The sequence below is a fragment of the Carica papaya genome, chromosome 5 (genome assembly GCF_054855325.1).
Source record: "Carica papaya isolate Zhongbai chromosome 5, ASM5485532v1, whole genome shotgun sequence".
Taxonomy (NCBI): domain Eukaryota; kingdom Viridiplantae; phylum Streptophyta; class Magnoliopsida; order Brassicales; family Caricaceae; genus Carica; species Carica papaya.
Window position 1 is genome coordinate 885,194 of NC_142313.1, and position 19,975 is coordinate 905,168.

The 19,975-nt window shown below is 37.2% G+C and overlaps 1 protein-coding gene across 5 annotated transcripts; it reads left to right on the forward strand.

The window, feature by feature from the left end:
* The first annotated feature begins 212 nt into the window (after nucleotides 1–212).
* LOC110821283 (WD40/YVTN repeat and Bromo-WDR9-I-like domain-containing protein) lies at nucleotides 213–19,915 on the forward strand. Of its 5 annotated transcripts, none has more exons than XM_088220461.1 (26): nucleotides 213–532; nucleotides 760–860; nucleotides 2,944–3,168; nucleotides 3,320–3,675; nucleotides 4,019–4,173; nucleotides 4,480–4,719; nucleotides 5,477–5,586; nucleotides 5,761–5,838; nucleotides 5,935–6,041; nucleotides 6,551–6,645; nucleotides 6,733–6,857; nucleotides 7,037–7,140; nucleotides 7,993–8,070; nucleotides 8,295–8,373; nucleotides 8,507–8,675; nucleotides 9,522–9,592; nucleotides 10,380–10,460; nucleotides 10,533–10,603; nucleotides 15,459–15,555; nucleotides 15,649–15,708; nucleotides 15,825–15,879; nucleotides 16,046–16,446; nucleotides 16,526–18,373; nucleotides 18,466–19,038; nucleotides 19,148–19,206; nucleotides 19,324–19,915. In XM_088220461.1, the coding sequence occupies exons 3-26, from the start codon at nucleotides 3,166–3,168 to the stop codon at nucleotides 19,517–19,519; spliced, it is 5,211 nt and encodes a 1,736-aa protein (XP_088076587.1). In that variant the 5' UTR covers nucleotides 213–532; nucleotides 760–860; nucleotides 2,944–3,165; the 3' UTR covers nucleotides 19,520–19,915. The 5 variants fall into 5 exon arrangements, with proteins under 5 accessions (XP_088076587.1, XP_088076588.1, XP_088076589.1 ...); XM_088220462.1 differs by having other exon boundaries at nucleotides 760–812; XM_088220463.1 differs by lacking the exon at nucleotides 2,944–3,168.
* Nucleotides 19,916–19,975: the final 60 nt, after the last annotated feature.

Consider the following 19,975-nt stretch of genomic DNA (forward strand, 5'->3'; position numbering starts at 1 on the left):
CTTTTTATAAATATAAAATAAACAAACGCTGCCGTTTCTGATAGGCCCTTAGCGCACGCGCCTTCCATGCGAGTGAATATCCAAAGCGATATGACAAAATATATCTTCTTTTATTTTTATGATATTATCTCACAATTTTGTTTGTACTCTCTCTCTCGCTCTCGCGCAAAGCATCTTGAGTGGTCGTTAAGGCATAAAACGCATCGTTTTTAGCCTTCAATACTTTTCTTCTTCTGTTCCACCCGACGCACTTTCTTTTCTCTCTCTCAACAATTGTTCTCCCTCGGAGAAGAAGAAACAGAACAGTAACAAGAGCCCCCGACAGAAGCACGGAGCTCCCTCCAATAATCTAAATTCTTTATTCTCGCTCGTGCCTTTTGCATCTCTGTTTCGTTTTATCTTCTGTTTATTTAAATTCCGCAACTGCTTCACATCTCGATCCCCTTTAACTGCTGCATTCAATTTCAGAAGTTGAAGGTACACTGTGCCTGCACAAACTTGAGACACTGGTTCGGTAAAGAAATCATTAGAGGTGACTTTGGAGATATTGTCCTCTCTTTTTTCTCTTATAAATTTAATTTTCTTTTGATATGTGTGTCTTTCTTTTTTTGGCAAGAAACTGGGTAAGTGTTTGTGCATGTATACGATTTGATGTTTGGTTTGGATTGTAATGCCTTGTTTTTGTTTACTTTTGAATGTTTTATGGTAGTTTGAAATTAAAGGGGATTGAAATTTAGGGTTTTCTTTTGGGTGTTGCAGAAATATGCATTATGGTTTCCCAAAGGCTTCAGAAGTGTAGGAGCGTATTCCAGGTTTCTGGGGACTGCCCATCTGGTTAATCTGTTTGAGACATTGTCAAGGTTCCTTTTAAATTCGTGTTCATTTTTGTCCCTCTACTTTTGGTTGGCAATTTGACGCTTGGATTTGGCATACTAGTTAGTTTATAGGAAATAGGTGAATTCTTTGACAGAGATTTTCATTTCTGGAATAGGTTGTGCGTAGATCCAGGTCAACTTATATTTTTAAGTTGAGTATATATGCACACTATTTCTTTAGGTTTAATAAAATTACTGTAGAGGAGTATAGTACTGTGCTTGGCTTGGGGAAGAAGCCATAATGATCCAATTTGATCTAGAATACTTTAAACAATCTGCTGAGAAAAAGAGATAAACACCTTGTTGCAAATGGACCATGGTGCAGCGCCAGAGTGTGTCATAAATAGGTCAGAGTTGGGTACAGTCTTGTGATTTCAATATTTACTGTGACATTGATTATGTTTCTTAAACTCAATCGCTAAAAACTTCTCTGATTGCTATGTAGAAGTTAGGATTCCATCCATATTTTGCACATTCGGTTTTTAAATCTTGTGAGGAGTTTTTCCAAATTTTAAATGTTTGCTTTTCCTTGGTATACACTGTTTGAGAAGTTATTTTGGTTTCTTTTAAATATTTTTGGAAATATTCATGTCCCAGAAATATTTACAATGCAATTCTGGTGCCACTAGGAATCAAAAGCCTAGTGTGCTGATTTTTGTAAGTGGGTGTTTGTCTTAGCCTAAAAATTTTGCTTTGATCAGTTCATATGTCCTCTAAAAGCGTAAAAATTTAGTGGTGCCCGGTAATTTATGAAGAACTGATAAGCTATGTTACTTTGGCCTCCAATGCAAGTGTCCGGTATGGGTATGCAATTAATTGTTTGACTCGATAAGTTTTGTTGTGAAAGATACGGGAATTTGGTCAGTAAGAATCCAAAAATTTGGTACTGGTAATTAGATTCATCTGATATGACAAATAAAATAATGAAAGCCTTTAAGAAGCTATGACTGTGTCATATATAGAACAAAATATAGGCTCTATCACAAAACATGTAGGTTCATATTTGCGATGAAATTAGTAATGGGTAAGTGATTGAGTATTTTTTATACGAAAACGTTCAAATCTTAACATTCAAGAACTGGTTTTATAATTTTTTGTGTTATTTTTCCACTACTAGCCTAGGATTCTTTATTATCATTTTTATAGTATCATTCTCATACTCCCTAGCTTTGTATCGTCAATGTCTTGTATGCATATCAATTGCTAGACACAGAAATCACATATACACCAATAATGTATCGCGTCCAATACAGTTTTTTTTTTTTTTGAATAAGAAATATGAATATATTAAAAGAGTACCAACGAGTTGCAACTCATTTACAAAAGTATTACATATTTGTTAGACAATCAATTATATACCCAAAGTCGTCCACCCTATATAAGTCATGCCCTTAAATAGTTGATCCAAATAAATGGAACCATCTATCCCTAATTTTCGTAATGTCATTTTCTTTACCCTCAAACACCCTCTTATTCCTTTCCTTCCAAATGATCCAAAAATCAGTCAAAGGGATTAACTTAATTAGCTTTTTGTCCTTTTTCCTTAATCCTGCCCAAGCCTAAAGCTCATCCTTGATCGTACTCGCCACCACCCAGCACATCCCAACAATCTGAAAATCATAGCCCACAGATCCTGGACAGCAGAACAGTGAAGAAGAAGATGGTTGCAGGATTCCTCCTGCTTTTCACACATGTAACATCTGTTAGCCAACATCATTTTCCTTCTCATCAATTTCTCATTTGTCAAAATACAATTTCTGCTGGCTTCCCAGAAATAATGTGTCGTGTTAACACAGTAATGATATTAGGTTAAAAGGTCTGAGCGAAATAGGTTATACCTATGTAACTTGTATCCTCTTGCAATGTTTTTATATGCTATTGTAAAGCATACAAGTCAACAAGTTATAAGTTCCTGCATTTTAACACTTAGCCAAACACCACCTAATATGCTTATTGAAGGTTTTTACGGCTATAATTTTCATATGGCAATACGCAACTTTTTAAGTGACCTTAAAGGATGTTCATGCAATATGGTAATCCAAGGGGTATTTGTGTTGCACGTGTGCAGTGATGTTGGCAAGCAAAGGTCTCACTTCAGAAACTTTAGAAAATGGTGGCTATATCTGATATCCGCCATCTGTGCTTGGGTTGTAGTTCATGAGATTCCTGGCCTCTTTTGTTGCTATAGAGTTGGTTTTATGTGTTTATGGTTGCTGGTGGAAGTTATGTTTAGTTAACAGAGTACGCAAAGAACAACTGAAGCATGTTTCTTACCTCATCTTGACAATAAATGGTATTATGCCCAAATGTGCAGCTTTTCCCTTGTTTATTAATTCTATTGGGCACATCTTAAACAAATAAATGAATCTACCTGAATTTCATTAGACCTTTTGTTTTCTATTAGCAATTTGTTTAATTAATCATTTGGTGTATACAATTTGCAGGAAAAGATGGCTCTTCAGAAAAATGTTCCTTCCGGTGATTCAGTTTCTATTAGAATGAAATCATTGAGTTTCTCCAGCAAGGTGCCCCAGAATGGTCAGCTTGTAGATCCAGAAACCAGTCGGACTCTGGAGCCAGATATTGATGTTGACCTAAGGGAAATATATTTCTTGATTATGCATTTCCTCTCAGCTGGACCTTGTCAGAGGACTTATGTACAGTGTTGGAACGAGCTTCTTGATCACCAGCTTCTGCCTCGAAGATATCATGCTTGGTACTCAAGATCCGGGGTACGTAGTGGAGATGAAAATGATGATGGCAAATCATTTCCACTGAACTATACTGACTTGGTTAAGAGGTATACCTTGTGCCTTTGATATTCTAAATAAGGTAATCTATCTTTAGGATAAAAATGTCAAAGATGACGGAGGTGACAATACGTTTTTGTTGTGAATTTATATGTGTATACTGAATATTCAACCTTGGAATTGCACGTTGCTAAACATTTATATTGGTTATATACATGACATCTAGCTAATTTTTATTTATAAGGTTCTTTATTTGTTCATACATTTGCAACTTTTGCCATCGTTATTCCCTGCCCAAAATTTTAAATATTGTTATTCTTTCAAATGGACCTTTTTTTCTCTTTACAACAATATTTGACTTAATATTTCCTGTTACCATGTGTGCATATTTAGGTATCCTCACATTGAAAGGGATCACTTGGTAAAGCTTCTGAAGCAATTGATTGTAAGTAAGGCCTCCCCATCACAAGGCATAGGTGGTGGAAATGCTCCAAATGCAGCAGATGTTCCTACTCTTCTGGGAATGGGGTCATTTTCACTTTTGAGCTGTAGGTGACATTCGAGGATTTGGGCATTTTATAACTTGGATCTGTAGTGTTCACAATTGCATTTGATGTATTCTTTCAAGTTCTTACCAGTAAAACAACTAGCTAATTGCACACTGATGTGAAGTTCTTGCACCATTATTGAATGCTCACTTTATTACATGGTGAAGATTTTTTTATTAAATTTCCTCTTCCCAGTTCTTTCTTGCCAATATTTTTGTCTATGCCTGTTTGCCCCAGTTGAAGCCTTTTTCCTTTTTGTTTTTGTTTTTCAATTTCTTGTTAATCCCAGATGTTTCTACCTTTCAGATGATGGAAGTAAAGGAAAGAATGAAATTAAACAACCACCTATTGGCATGCGTTGGCCTCATACTCGTGCTGATCAGGTTCGTGGGTTAAGTTTGAGGGAAATTGGGGGTGGTTTCACAAGACACCATCGTGCACCGTCTATTCGTGCAGCATGTTATGCCATTGCAAAACCACGTACGATGGTGCAAAAGATGCAAAATTTGAAGAGGCTACGTGGACACCGGAATGCTGTCTACTGTGGTATGGGTTGTATTGCTTAGATCATGAAGTCTATTCAAACCCAAAGAATTTTGGTTAACTAGGATCGTTTTCTGAGTACATCTGAGGGAATGGAACATATGCAACTTTTTTTATCTCTCTCTCTCTCTTTTAATTGCAAGTAATATATGTCGCATTTGTATTTGTATAATTTTATTTCTATATGTGAGCTTTACATCTTATCTTCTTTCCTTAGAAACAAATGAATGCTAATTGATATCAACCTTGAAGTTCCAATTCTACTTGAAACTGGTTCCTTTCCCATCAAACCAATAGTTATTTAATATTTATTCACATTATCATTCTTGCCTGCTAGTTTCATAAAGAAAGTCGGGGTAAATATCTGTGTAGAGACTGATTTTACAGCCAAGCCAATCATTAATTGCTGGTGGCTTAATATAATTAAAGTACAAAAGCTTATAATTATCCTTAAAAAAATGCTTCTATAGACATGCCAAATATCTGAAACAGCATGGGACCATGTCAAATCAGTGGATAATATTGAATATTGTATTGGCTGAGCTTGTTATACTCCAGTCTTCTTTCCTTTGGATTATCATTTTTTTCACTTCAATTTTCTCTCTCTTATTTCTGTTTAGGCTTCTATCATTGGTAGTTCATTTACATATTCCTTCCTACAGTTATTTTTTGGAATCACATGGTTCAAATACAATCTCCAGTTCTAATTGTCATTGAAGCTTTTGTGCATAAATTGCTGACCATTATGCAAATTCTGCAGCTACATTTGATCGTTCAGGCAGATATGTTGTCACTGGTTCGGATGACCGTCTTGTAAAAATATGGTCAATGGAGACTGCGTACTGTTTGGCCAGCTGCCGTGGGCACGAAGTGAGTTTGGTTGATCTATTTTGGTTCTATTCACAGTTGTATGTTTATGTTACGTGTTTGCAGGGCTATGTATGTATCCATTGTTAAATTTTTCAAAAGATGCTAGGAGTTTCCACTATGTGTTTGCTAATGTTGTGTTCATTCTGTGTTATGTCATGCCAAATTCATAAAAAGGGTGATATAACTGACTTGGCTGTGAGTTCCAACAATGCCATTGTAGCTTCCTCATCAAACGACTGCATCATTCGTGTTGTAAGCCACTCCAATCACCTAATAAATAAGCTGTTTTAGAAGATAAGTCCTTGTTATTTCCAATAGTCAATTTACTTCCACTTTGGTCTTTGGTAGTGGCGATTGCCAGATGGGTTGCCAATTTCTGTTCTGCGTGGACATACTGGAGCTGTTACTGCCATTGCATTTAATCCCAAACCTGGTTGTGCCGGCCAGCTTTTATCGTAAGGCTGATATTTTTTTTGTTAATTGTGGAAAATCATATCTGACTTCTGATTTCCTTGATTTTGACTTTTCCCCCGCTTTTGTGGGTTGCGAGCGGAGGGAAGAAATGATGGGGGCCTGAGGGCATGCGATACGTTCTATTTATTTGTATAATTTTAGTTCTTGAGATTTGCCAACTCAATAATCAATTGCTGCAGCTTTGAACTATCTAAAAGTAAACACGTGGAAATATTATTTCCTGGTTCTTTACAATGGTTTTTTACAAATTATTTTTCTTATAGAATTTTGTAGAACAAAATGAATCTTATTTTTCTTCTCTGAGTTGTTGGCCAGTTTACATTTGCTCCTGAAGTCTAAGTGTAAACTATGGGGCATTCAAGGGTCTGTATTTTCTCATGTGATTAATTACTTTTACTCACAATAAATGTTAAATAAGTCCCATCTTCTTTCCAACTAGATTAAGTGTTATAGGTGATTGAAGTTCATGATGTTTCTTTGTCCTGCACAGGTCATCTGATGATGGCACATGTAGGATATGGGATGCTAGAAGTTCCCAGTCTAGTCCTCGGATATATATTCCTAGGCCTTCAGTCTCTGTTGGTGGTTAGTTCTCTTCCATGCACAAGTTATGATTGATTGAATTACTAACTGGTGGTGAAGAACTTATATAGGCAAAATTGAATGTCTCAGGGAAGAACAGTGGTCCATCCTCTAGCAATGGCCGGCAGAACCATCAAATATTTTGCTGTGCTTTCAATGCTAATGGATCTGTCTTTGTTACCGGTAGCTCAGACAGTCTTGCTAGAGTATATTTGGTAATTATTATTCTGATTTCATTTCTTTTAATATTTTGTGAAGTATTTATGTATCTTCTTAGCGGTTGCAAGCTTCTGGTCCATAGATTAATAATAATTTGTATTGTTTTTATACTAGTCAAAACGAGATGCAGCTGCAAATCTAGTATCTTGTTTTAATGGGGATTAACCATTTGCAGGTTTGCAATACTCCAAGGTCAAATGCTGATGACTCAGACCAACCAACTCATGAGATAGATGTGTTAGCTGGCCATGAAAATGATGTGAATTATGTACAGTTTAGGTTAGTTGTCCTTCGGTTGCTAACACCGTTATAAGAACTGATAACTTAGACCAACCAAATCATGAAAATGGTGTGTGTTAGACATGAGAAAGATGTCAATGATGTGTCATTTTAGTTACTCATTTTTATGCTGTATCTTATTAGTAAGATTTTGTGTATTTTATTTGCAAGACTCTTGTTATTTGGGATATGATGAAGAATGGGTTAATGCCTAAATAGATTAGACGTCACAAGTCTTTTAGATGTAAAACTATTATACTATTTAAGGGGTTTATTATTATATTATTTAGAAATGTTATTATAGTTTTAGTAACTTAGAATTAGTATTAGGATTACTATTCCTAATTCTACTAATTTACTATTTTTTTAGTTTAATTCGATTTAGGAAAAGTTACTTAGAATGTTGTAAATAGTTTTGTAATTTCACTTATTGATCATTCAAGTATTTTGAGAGTTTCTTAATTTTCTAATCGTGATGCAGTCAAACCTTTAATTGTGATACTTTAGACTTCTTAGATATGATGTCTAAGAAATCCTTGGTGTGATATCTATGTTTTGATCCCAAAATCCGTAATTGGACAAATAAAACTTATTTATCATATATTAGGATAGAATGGTTTGTATAGTCTGAGTAAGGAGTATCTGGGATAGAATGGTTTGCGTAGTCTCAGTATGGGGTAAGGCAAATGGTTCTGTCAAGGTTGCCTTTATATAATTTGATAAATGTTAGATTAAAATCAGCCACCTTTATTTGATTTTGTGTTCGGTTACCTTATCCTTGTTCTTATATTTTTTTTCTTTGTTAATATTTTTGTTGTATGAAAAAATTTACCATACCATGTCATTTTGCAGTGGTTGTGCTGTGGCATCAAGGTTTTCAATAGCAGACTGCTCAAAAGAAGAGAATGTTCCGAAGTTTAAGAATTTGCGGTGTGTAGATTGTCTTTTTCACTTTGCCTCTTATGTAGCATATTAGATGGCCTAGTCTTTCTCTTCCTCTTTTTGAGTACTGCATTTTGGTTTCTGTTGTATATTTTCCACATGAAAGAAGGTAATACCCACCCTCTTTTCCCATCTGAATGGAAGAAGGTACGACCCCATTTGATGCTTCAGTATGATCTCTTTAAGACACAAATACAATTCTATTTCTTCAGGTTTTCTCATGACAACATAGTTACTTGTTCTCGCGATGGAAGTGCAATCATTTGGGTTCCAAGGTCACGAAGATCACATGTAATTTCTAATTTAACCGTTCATTTTTCTCAGTACTATTTTCCTTATTATGCCATGATAGTCAATACATGCTTTCTGCTCTTTTGATAATGAAATATATATATTTACTGGTTCTTTTTGCATTTGTTATCAGGGAAAAAATTGTCGTTGGACAAGGGCTTATCACCTCAAAGTTCCACCTCCACCAGCACCTCCTCAACCTCCCAGAGGGGGTCCACGCCAAAGAATTCTTCCCACTCCTCGAGGTGTTAATATGATTGTGTGGAGCCTAGATAATCGCTTTGTGCTTGCAGCTATCATGGGTACTTTCTTTTTAAATCCCTATCCTTGTCTAAAGTTGTTTGAGACAGTTAATCACTTGGGTAAAATCACATGGTACTTTCTTTTTTATTTATTTTTGGCTGAGACAATAAACCCCTGCTTAAAGGCTGGAATTGAACCTGGAATTGAGCCTAACCCACATATAATGGTTGGGAGGACTGACTATTGTGGCAAACGTCTCCTCATGTGCATCATGTGCCACTTAGTCTTTCGTAGTTCATGTGTTTTTACTTTTTCTTGCCTCTTTCTTCTCTAAGCATCTGTTTAACTATTGCATATTTGTTGAGCAAATACAGCCTTTCTTCATATTTGATTTACCATAAGGGTGTTTGGTATTGATGAAAGAAATGGTGCATAAAAAGCACTATGGTGTTTAAATTACTTAGAGAAGATAAATTCATATTTAAAAGACAAGTAATTAAATGTCTGAATAAAATGCTGATGTAAAAAAATAAGCAGATGTTTTTAAAAAAATTAAGAAAAGACATTCTTATTTACAAATATTTTATAATTTATACCATTATATATATTGTTAATGTAAGTAGATATGAAGGGAGTAGTTAAGTCAATATGTTTTTAATATAAACAAGAAAAAAGAATCTAGAATGTTAGGAGTTAGGTGCTTAATTTCGCCAGTCTTAGAATAACTTTTGAGAACCTAATGAGTGCCGTACTTTTCACATTACCAAATGCGTAAATTGGAGCAGAGCACTTTAGCTGCTTATAAATAGAAAAAAGCAATCCCAAACACTATCTACATGTGCTTCATAATTAGCATAGGATTGATTTGATTTTTGTGGGCTAAACAATACATTTGTGTAATGCAGATTGCAGAATTTGTGTGTGGAATGCTGCTGATGGTAGCTTAGTTCATTCTTTGACTGGGCATACTGAATCAGTAAGTGGTTCAGTTTTCCTATTTCTTCTTCTCTTGAACCTTCTTGCCTTTTTCACATTCATTCTGAATAAGAAACGACTGTAGGATCCCTTTAAAAAGATGACTACGGGGACATGTATTCTAGTAACAAATCAAGATGCCTGCTAACTTTTTTCTAATGGAAAGAAAAGATATTATTAGGAAATGAAAGAGGTATATCAGTGGATAATAGGATTTCCTCCTACACAAAGAAAAAGAAAGAGTAGAAGAGAAAAGAAATTGATACGGAACTGCAGCTCGGTCTCTTTGTAGAAGAGCCTAGAGTGGTGCAAAAAGGTCATCCTATTTAAAAGAAGTGATACAAAACCAGTCTTTAAAAGGCCTCGTGTGTCTTAAACTAACAAAGTGAAGTGTAACGTTTCCTTCTTATTTTTTGCAAAACCTTGGAGGGAAGAAGCTGTAAAACACTCAAGAGAAGGGGAAGACACATTTAACACCTGAAGTGTACTGCAAGCTTCCAGGCCACATCATAATGCAACCAAAATGTCACTGGGACTCTACCATCTGATAGCACTTTGCTGCCTGTTACCTTTTTTCCCTGTAAATGTTATTTTATTTGGACTTATATGGCATTAGATATGTTTATTATATATACTTTTGGCTATTGAGGGACAAATTGTCCTAAATGGCCCTCTTGCTTCCATCTTCCATCAGTAGGTCTCAAGTCAACTTGTGTGTTTGCTGGAAATTATATTTTGCTGATTTCTATTTCATGTTCTGCCACTTACCTTATTTGCTTTTCTTGTAGACTTATGTTCTGGATGTTCATCCCCTCAATCCGCGGATAGCTATGAGTGCTGGCTATGATGGAAAATTGATAGTCTGGGATGTAAGTTTCCGGTCCCTTTAGGTTCCAGGTTATTTCTTTGATTACTGATTGTTTTCATATTTTTGCTTCTAGATATGGGAAGGCAATCCAATCCGAGTATATGAACTCTCACGTTTCAAATTGGTTGATGGGAAGTTTTCACCGTAAGTTTCTAAGAACTTTTCCTATTTTTTTTTCCTGAATTGTTAATTTTTTATCTGACCTAAAAAGAATTTGGATGATCTTCTGTTTTGGTCTGATTACTTTCTTGGTTCTCTTTTATCTGACCCAAGAGGTTGGGATGGTTTTATAGTTATTCTACAGATTTCCCTACTGTGTATATGGTGCAGTTATTATTGTAATATTTATAAATACAGTATAGCAAAGCTTTCTGCTTCTTGCTATTTGCTGTTATATTCAGAACCTTCATTCTTATTAATTTTAATCCTTGTGCAGTAGACATCAGCTATCTATTGGCATTTTCTAAACTTAAAGCTGAACAACTATGAGACTTAGGTTTTAAGGATTTGGTTGTTGCTCCATCCTCTGGTGCTTCAGGTGGCATGCTAATTGTTTGGGATACCAGAGTTGTTCAGAGAGTGGATGTGGTTGAAGGATCCTTATCTTTGTTTGATTTACTAGATGTGAAAGGAAAAGGATTTTGGTGGATAACTTGCGTTTATGGACCACTGGCCCCTAGATTTGAGAATCTATTCTGGGAGGAATTCTCCTATCTTTAAGGCCTATGCAATCTACATTGGTGCATTGCGGAAAATTTTAAAGCATGTAGGTTTTCCACAAACACCTTGGATGGGGGAAGGGAGACAAGGACAATGCGAAGTTTTATGCCTTTATACAGGACTGTGAGTTACGGGACTTACAGCTAAATAATGCCCAATTTACCTGGATAGTGGTTAGAAGAAAAAGAATTTCGTCCTGTATAGATTGGTTTCTAGTATCATCATGTTGGGAGCATACATTCCCTGACTTGCTACAGGAAGTTTTACCGCATCCAATACCAAATCACTTTCCAATTATCCTGGAGTCCCAAAAGCTGAGTTGGGGTCCCACCCCTTTCAAGTCTGAGAATATATGGGTTCAACGTCCTGCATTTTTTGATAGAGTGAAGGAATAATGGCAGGAGGATCCAATTAGAGGGTGGGAAGGGTTCGAATTTGTCATAAACTAAAGCTCCTCAAGGATAAGTTAAAAGAAATGGAACAAAGAGCTTTTTGGCAGTATTAGGAAGAGGAAGGCAGATATCCTTGAGGAGTAGAAGTTTTTGGATAATTTGGCATCCGAGAATACCATTTCCCCGAGCTAAATCTGTAGGATGACCAAAATAAGTAATGAACTAGTGATTTTGAATAAAGAGGAGCAAAATTGGAGACAAAAGACTAGTTTGAAATGGGTTAAGGAGGGTGATGCTAATACCAAGTTATACCATAGGGTAGTTAATGGTAGTAGGAGGAGAAATGAGATTAAGGAGCTTGAGTTAGAAGGAGGGGTAGTGGAATGTGATATGGAATCTGTTGGATGATCAAGGAGTTCTTCAAGCAATAATATATCGAGGATGAAGTGTCTAGGCCTTTCATTGAAGGCGTTGATTGGCAGCCCGTTTGTATTGCCCAGGCCGAACATCTCGAGCATCAATTTGAGGAGGAGGAGATCCGAAAATCTACTTAGGCTATAAGTTCCAAAAAATCCCCTAGACACGATGGTTCTACTATAGTTTTTATACCAATCTTATTGGTATATAATCAAGGAGGATCTGCTAAAGGTTTTTCAAGACTTTTATTTGAATGAAAATGTTTGTAGTTTGGTGACCAGCATCTATAAAATTATTACTAAGATGTTGTTTATATACCTTAGTAAGGAATTGGATGACTCTATATCACGGGACCAAAGTGCCGTTGTGGGATGGGAGACAAATACTGGATATATCCCTCATTGCTAATGAGCCAGTAGAGTTTATCAGAAGAGCCAAGAGATAGGGGTTGGTCTTGAAGTTAGATTTTGAAAAGGCTTATGACCGGGCCAATTGGGATTTCTTGGATCTCACTATGGCACTTAAGGGTTTTGGGTATAGATGGAGGAGTTGGATGAGAAGGTGCCTGTCTTTTTTTTTTTAATAAATAATATTATTAACAATGGCATCAAATGAGAGTCAACCCATACACAAGATATTTACATACCTATTAGTAAATTAATATGGTTCCCTAAGTCCTCCATAGGGTACAAAACATGATCCAATAACAAAAAACAAGAGTTCAGAACCACCTATTCTTAATTAAATCAAAACCATTCTCTTCTACCCCTTTGAAAGCTCTTATATTCTTCTCCTTCCAAACCGCAAAAATTGTGATCAAAATGATGTCTGCATCTTTCTTCTTCTCACTGATTCCTTCCACACCCATAACTCATCTCTAACTGATGCCATCATCACCCACTTCACTCCTAATAACCCATAAATCATGGTCAAAAGCTTGTAAGCCTTTGGGCACCAAAGGAGCAGATGATTGCAAGTATCCACAGCCTTTTTACAGAAATAACAACCATTCACCAGAATCTCACCCCGTCTCATCAAGAGGAGGTGCCTGTCTTCTGTTTAGTTTGCAATCATTGTGCATGGCAAGGTGCAAGAGTGATTTAGGAGAACTCAAGGTATTAGAGAAGGCGATTCTCCATTGCTCCTTTCATTTTTCTTTGGTTGTTGACGGTTTAAGTAGGATGCTGAATGGGGTTCTGAATGTGGGGGCTATTGAGGGTTTTATGGTGTGTAAGGACAAACTTGGGGTGATCACACCTCTAATTTGTTGATAACACAATTTTGTTCATATCACACGATAATAGGTCAATCTGTAACGCTCTTACATTTGTGGGGGTGTTTGAGGATATGTCCAGGCGTCATATCAATATGGCCAAATGTAGTTTGGCTGGGATTAACATGGCAGATAACATAGTGAATAGCCTTGCAGAGGCAATTGGATGCAGAACCCCATCTTGGCCAATCGTTTATCTCGACATTCCCTTGGGGGGTAATCCCAGGTTAAATCCTTTTGGGATGGTACACTTAGCAAAGTGTCCAGATGGTTAGAGAGTTGGAGGTGGAGCCTTTTTCAATAGAGGGCAAGGTTATATTCATCCGGGCCTATCTGTCTCGCATTCCTATCTATTATGTGATCCTACTTAAGGTTCCAGCTGGAATCATTGAGCAGTTAGAGGGTGTAGTGAGGGATTTCCTATTTAATCGAGGATAGGACAGATCACCTTGTAAACTGAGAGGTTTATTGCAGGTCTAGAACTCTTAGAGGATTGGGTATCAGAAATTTAAAATCGAGGAATTTGTCATTATTTGTTAAGTGGCTATAACATTTTGCATAGAAAGCTAATTCATTGTGGCATAATGTAATTAAAAGTGTTACACAAATCATTGGAATGGTTTTGGATGTCCTGGCCATGAGATTTACCCGACACGGAAGTCCTTGGAAGGCGATTTTCAGCTTGCTTAACCTTTTAGCCCCTCTTACCAGATATAAAGTGGGGGATGGATCCAAGGTCCTCTTTTGGGAGGACCATTAGTTGCACAATAACCCCTTGGGGACCAATTTTCTTTTGTTGTTCTTGCTTTCGTCCTATCATAAAGCACCAATAGATCAATTCTTTTGCCTCTCTATTGATACGGTTAGTTGGAGTTTCTATAGCTTTAATGATAGAGAAACCAATGAGCCCCTCACTTTGTTAGGTCTTTTAAACTCTCTTCACCCATCCCAACAACCAGATTGCAGGGTTTAGATTCTACATTCAGCTGGGACGTACACCTTTAAATCATTTTTTACCATATCACAAAAACCTGGATTGTTACGGTAGCACCCTCGCCAAGACATTCTGGCAAGTTAAAGTTCCTTCAAAGGTGGTGTTTGCTCAATCGTCAATCAGTTAAACACCAACGAATACTGCAGATCCATAGGCCTAATCGTGCTTTGTCCCCCACTAATGTTTGTGTGATGTGTTATAGGAGTAGGGAGACACAGAATCATCTCTTCTCCATTATGAGATGGCTTGGAGATTATGGAGCAGGCTTTTTGGCATTCCAACCTATCTTGGGTTGTCCCTCCTTTGGACTTTCTTTGTGTTCATGCTTCAGAGGTTTTGGGATCAGGGTAAAGGCTAGACCATTATCAAGAGGTACGGTTTTTGCAGGGTTGTGGACTATTTGATTGGAAAAGAATCAACATATTTTTTATAATCATTCGCTACCTGACTCGATCCTATGGGAGAAGATGACCTTTGTGGCTTCTCCTTGGGCAGGCTCATGAGAAGTACGTGGAGATATTCTTCTCTGTTCTTCATAGAAGTTGGGATGCCATGATATTTTGACTAGTTGTCGCCTTCTATTACTAGTGTCTTATTTTGCTTACTTTTGTTTTTTTTTCTTTGTCCCTCAGCAATATGACTTGTTCGCTGTAATTCTTGTATTGTGTCCCTCTTTCCTCAATAATATTTCTTTTTCTATCAAAAAAAGAAAAAGCTGAACAACTATGATGAATCCCAAATTCTCTTCAGAGGCTTTATACATTTTGGTTCTCTTCCGTTGGATGTTCCCTCATGAAGAAACATGTGTGCTAAATTTTTTTAGCATTTATTTTCAGTGTTTTATTACTCATAAATGTCTCAATGGTATCCCATTGATGATAAAAGTTATTAACCTTTCTCACATAGGCCAAGAATCCATGTCTCAATTGCTATTTATTAGTTTTAATGTCAGATTCTTTTGAAGGTTGCTGTCCTTTATGTGGAGGATCTCGGTGATGCCATGATATTATGACAATACTTTATTTAAAATACTCTTTATGTATATGGGCAGTGTGCCTTGGAGCCTTGTGAATCTTTTTTATTTAAAAAAAAAATATTTTTTATTTGAGATAAGAAATACCTCCCATCGAAATATTGATGGATATACATGCAGTATCTTGCTGCAGAAAACTCTGTTGCAAATTACTTTCTCTTTTAATACAGGGATGGAACATCTATTACCCTTTCGGATGATGTTGGTCAGTTATACACATTAAGCACTGGCCAAGGAGAGTCACAGAAAGATGCTAAATATGATCAGGTAGTGAATTCCTTGGTTAACTAGTGAAGCCCTTGACTCTCTCATAACTAGTTCTACAACTCGTTGAGAATCTCAAATACACTTGTTTTACAGTTCTACCTCGGTGACTATCGCCCAATTATTCAAGATGCACATGGAAATGTCCTTGACCAGGTTTGTTGACCAACTTTTCAGTTATTTTTATGTGTACATGTATATCGTATGCATACATGCATCCTACTTATGTAATGCACACTTTATGATACAATCATCTGGAAACCTTGATTCAGGAAACTCAACTTACACCTTACAGGCGGAATATCGAAGATCCCCTTTGTGACTCAGGTTTATAACATTCCTGTTCAAATGGACAAATGAGGCCTTTGTTTTAAAAATATGACAGTAAAATAAACTTAGGCCTTTTATGTTCTCTTGATTTATTTTTTCTCTGTAATTTTTCCTCTTCAAATGTCAATCTTTTTCAAGTGCTAGTGGGATTGTGGAATTCTAGGTATGATTCCCTACCCAGAACCCTATCAAACCATGTTCCAGCAACGACGGTTGGGAGCTTTGGGTAGAGAGTGGCGTCCTTCTTCTTTAAAACTCACTGTGGGGCCAGATATCACTCTAGACCTGGATTACCAGATGCCACCCTTAGCAGATTTGGACATAGTAATTGATCCACTGCCAGAATTTTTGGATGCCATGGATTGGGAACCAGAAAATGAAGTGCAAAGTGACGACGCTGACTCAGAGTACAATGTTACTGAAGAGTACTCAACTGGAGGGGAGCAAGGAAGTTTAAGTCCAACCAACTCTGATGATTCTGTGTGCAGTTCAGATGACAGTGAGATGGAGGTCACTCACAAGGATTGCCTCCGTAGATCAAAAAGGAAAAAACCAAAGGCTGAAGTAAGCACCCATTCCAGATTAATTTTAAATTTACAGGATTTCTTTTTTAAAACTGATCTTTTACCTCTTTCTTTTCCAGGTTGAGATCATGACATCTTCTGGAAGGCGTGTTAAAAGAAGGAACTTGGATGAGTGTGATGGCACTTCAATCATGAGTAACCGGACCAGGAAATCAAGAACTGGACAAAAAACATCAAGAAAGAAGTCTTCCGTATCAAAGTCATCAAGACCTCAACGAGCTGCTGCACGAAATGCTCTTTCGTTGTTTTCTAAAATTACAGGCACAACAATGGATGCAGAAGAGGAGGGTGGCTTGGGAGGTGATTTATCAGAGAGTGAATCGACAATGCAGTATTCAAGCCTTGAGAGCGACGAATCTGATAGATCGTTGGCAAATCAGCAAAGTAAGCATTTGAAAGGAAAAGAAATTTCATTAGGTGAATCTGAGGATGCAGTCACACACCATGTTGTTGCTGAATCTCATAATGCTCAAAATAGGGAGAGGTTGGTTCTTAAATTGCCAGTTCGGGATTCAAAGAAGCCTGTGATGCTAGATAGCTTGATTCCTAAACGTGATGACCATGATGACTTGGTGGGTGCATCTTCTAGTGCTCATCAGGCAGCTCCAGGAAATAGGGATATCATAAGCTCTCTAGACCCGGAGTACTTTTCTGGCAATGGAAGCAATAGAATAATAGATAGAGGAGTTAGAAGGCAACTAGACAAGCCTGAAGATCGGCTTGACCTTTTAGAAGGATATAGAAATGGTGATATTCGGTGGGGATGGGTCAAGGCTCGTAGTTTGAAACGAATGAGACTGAGTGAAGCAATGTCTGCAGATGCTTGTATTCGCTCGGGTATATGCCTTGACCACAAACAAAAAGAAAATGATTTCAACAATTGCATTTTAGGATCCCCTCATTTAGAATTTCAAGCTAATGGTGATGATAAGATGCATAGTTTGGCTAGCATGAACGTGAAGACCCTTGATAATGACAAGCTTCTGGTTCTTAATGAGTTGCCTAACAGCAAGCCTTTTGAGAAATCACCAAAAGAGGAAGAAAGGTTAGAGGATTCAACTGCTCCTTCCCTTCAAACTCATAATGACATTAATCAACTTCCAGATCCAAAAGAGAGCCTTGAACCTACGTCAACGAAGTTAAGATTGAGATCAAAAGGGACTGCAAAGGATCCTAATAATCTCTTTAAGCTGAAAATGAAATATTTAGTAGATGATAATGGAAAAGGTCGATATGACGATGATTGTGTTTTGAACATGAAATATAATCCAGCACCAGAAGTGCCTAAGTGTGATGAAGATGATAGGACTGAGCCAGCTCATGTGGATGACGAATTACGAGAACTGGATGCTCGGACTGATAAAGTTTGCTCCTCTGGTTTGCCCAATTCAGGGCTTCTCTCGCATTCAAAAAAGATGTATGATGTTGTCTATAGAAGGTCAAAGTTGCACAAGGGTAGGACTAATTCAGAAGGGAATCCTGGTGTTAGGGGAGAAAAAAATACCAATGCACATAACCATAATGATAGCACTGGAACAAATTCTAAGGCAGGCGCAACTGATGGGGCTCATATGATGCCGTCCAATGGACTGAAGGCAGTGACGAGTGGCTCAAATATCAGGTCTGAGGAAGGACAAGAATCAGATGATTCAAATAGAAATTCAAAGAGTAATTCCATAAGAAAAAGTCAAATTACACATGAAGAATGGGGAGTAAGCTCGAGGACAACAGTTGGGTTGAGGTCCGCAAGAAATAGGAGGACTAGTTACCACCGTGACCATAGTCCAGTTGATAGAAGAAAATATTTGATACCATCAGGGAAAGGATCATGGTTAATGCTATCAACACATGAGGAGGGCTCCCGTTATATTCCCCAGAAAGGGGATGAAGTTGTGTACTTGAGACAGGTAAGAGCAGATTGTAATGTCCTAGGCTTGCTGATTATATTCTTCCTCTTCATCTGCAATTTATTCATTGTTTTAACCTTCTCCATTTTCAGGGTCATCAAGAATATATTGATTACTGTGGCTTGAAAGGCTCAGGTCCTTGGACATCAATAAAGGAGAATATAAGACCAGTGGAATTTTGTAAAGTTGAAGGCCTTGAATATTCTACACTTCCAGGGTCTGGAGATAGCTGCTGTAAAATGACGCTTACATTCGTAGACCCTAGTTCTACCTTGGTCAATCGATCATTTAAGTTAACTCTGCCAGAAGTTACTGGTTTCCCAGATTTTCTTGTGGAAAGAACTCGATATGATGCTGCGATGCAGAGAAATTGGACATGCAGGGATAAGTGCAGGGTCTGGTGGAGAAATGAGGGTGAAGAAGATGGTAGTTGGTGGGATGGCCGGATCCTGTCTGTAAAGGCCAAGTCTCCTGAATTTCCAGACAGTCCATGGGAGAGGTACACTATCCGGTACAAGAGTGATCCCACAGAAACACATCTTCACAGTCCTTGGGAACTTTTTGATGCTGATACGCGGTGGGAACAGCCTCATATTGATGATGAGAGCAGAAACAAGCTGATGTCTGCCTTTGCCAAATTAGATCTATCTGGCAGTAAAGTCCAGGTACGATAGAGAATACTCTCTTTAAACATAAAATTTTGTCGCATGAAGCAAAATTAGCCCGTGAACCTACCATCACGAGTACATTTCTGATAAATTGTGAATGTTTCAGGATCCTTACGGGATTCAGAAATTGAAGCAAGTTTCACAGAAATCTAGTTTTACCAATAGGTAATACTTTATCTAATTATTATCTTCTTTTTCTTGATTTAGAGGAAATATTTTTCCACTCCTCTTTATACATACATCGGACTAAACACAAATATAAAATTGACTACAATTTTGCAGGTTTCCAGTTCCTTTGACCCTTGACATTATCCAGTCTAGATTAGATAACAACTACTATCGGAGCCTAGAAGCGTTCAAGCACGATATTTCAGTCATGCTAGTGAATGCAGAGTCATACTTCGGAAAGAACCTAGAGCTTGCAATGAAGATAAGGCGGCTATCGGATTGGTTCAGGCACACGTTATCATCTTTGTAGCCCTCAGAATTGTTTGGGGGAGATCAGCAGATGCAAGTCGAAGCGAAGCTGTCTTGTTTTCCTCAACCTCTTTCTTTTCTTTGTAGATAATGAATTTTCCTTTGAATGGGTAGGGTTTTTTTAATTCACCGTTTCATTAAAATCCAATTTTGGGTATTGGTTCATAATTGGTATAGTTTTTTTTTTTTTTTTTTGGTGGGAAAAATTAGGGTTGTTAGGGAACTCTAGCTGGTTAATATGTGGAATATTTTCCGCTTGAAAATTCTTTAATTGTATAGGCTGATGGTACTTGATATTCATCATTCAACAAACGAATTAAAACATTCCATATGGATTATGCTTTTTGTTAAAAAAGATTGTTCGGATGAAACAATAGAAGGCCATTCATTCACTGTCCATGTCTGATTACTTTGGCTTCCAGCAACCCAGCAATTCTTATATTATATTTTATAAGAT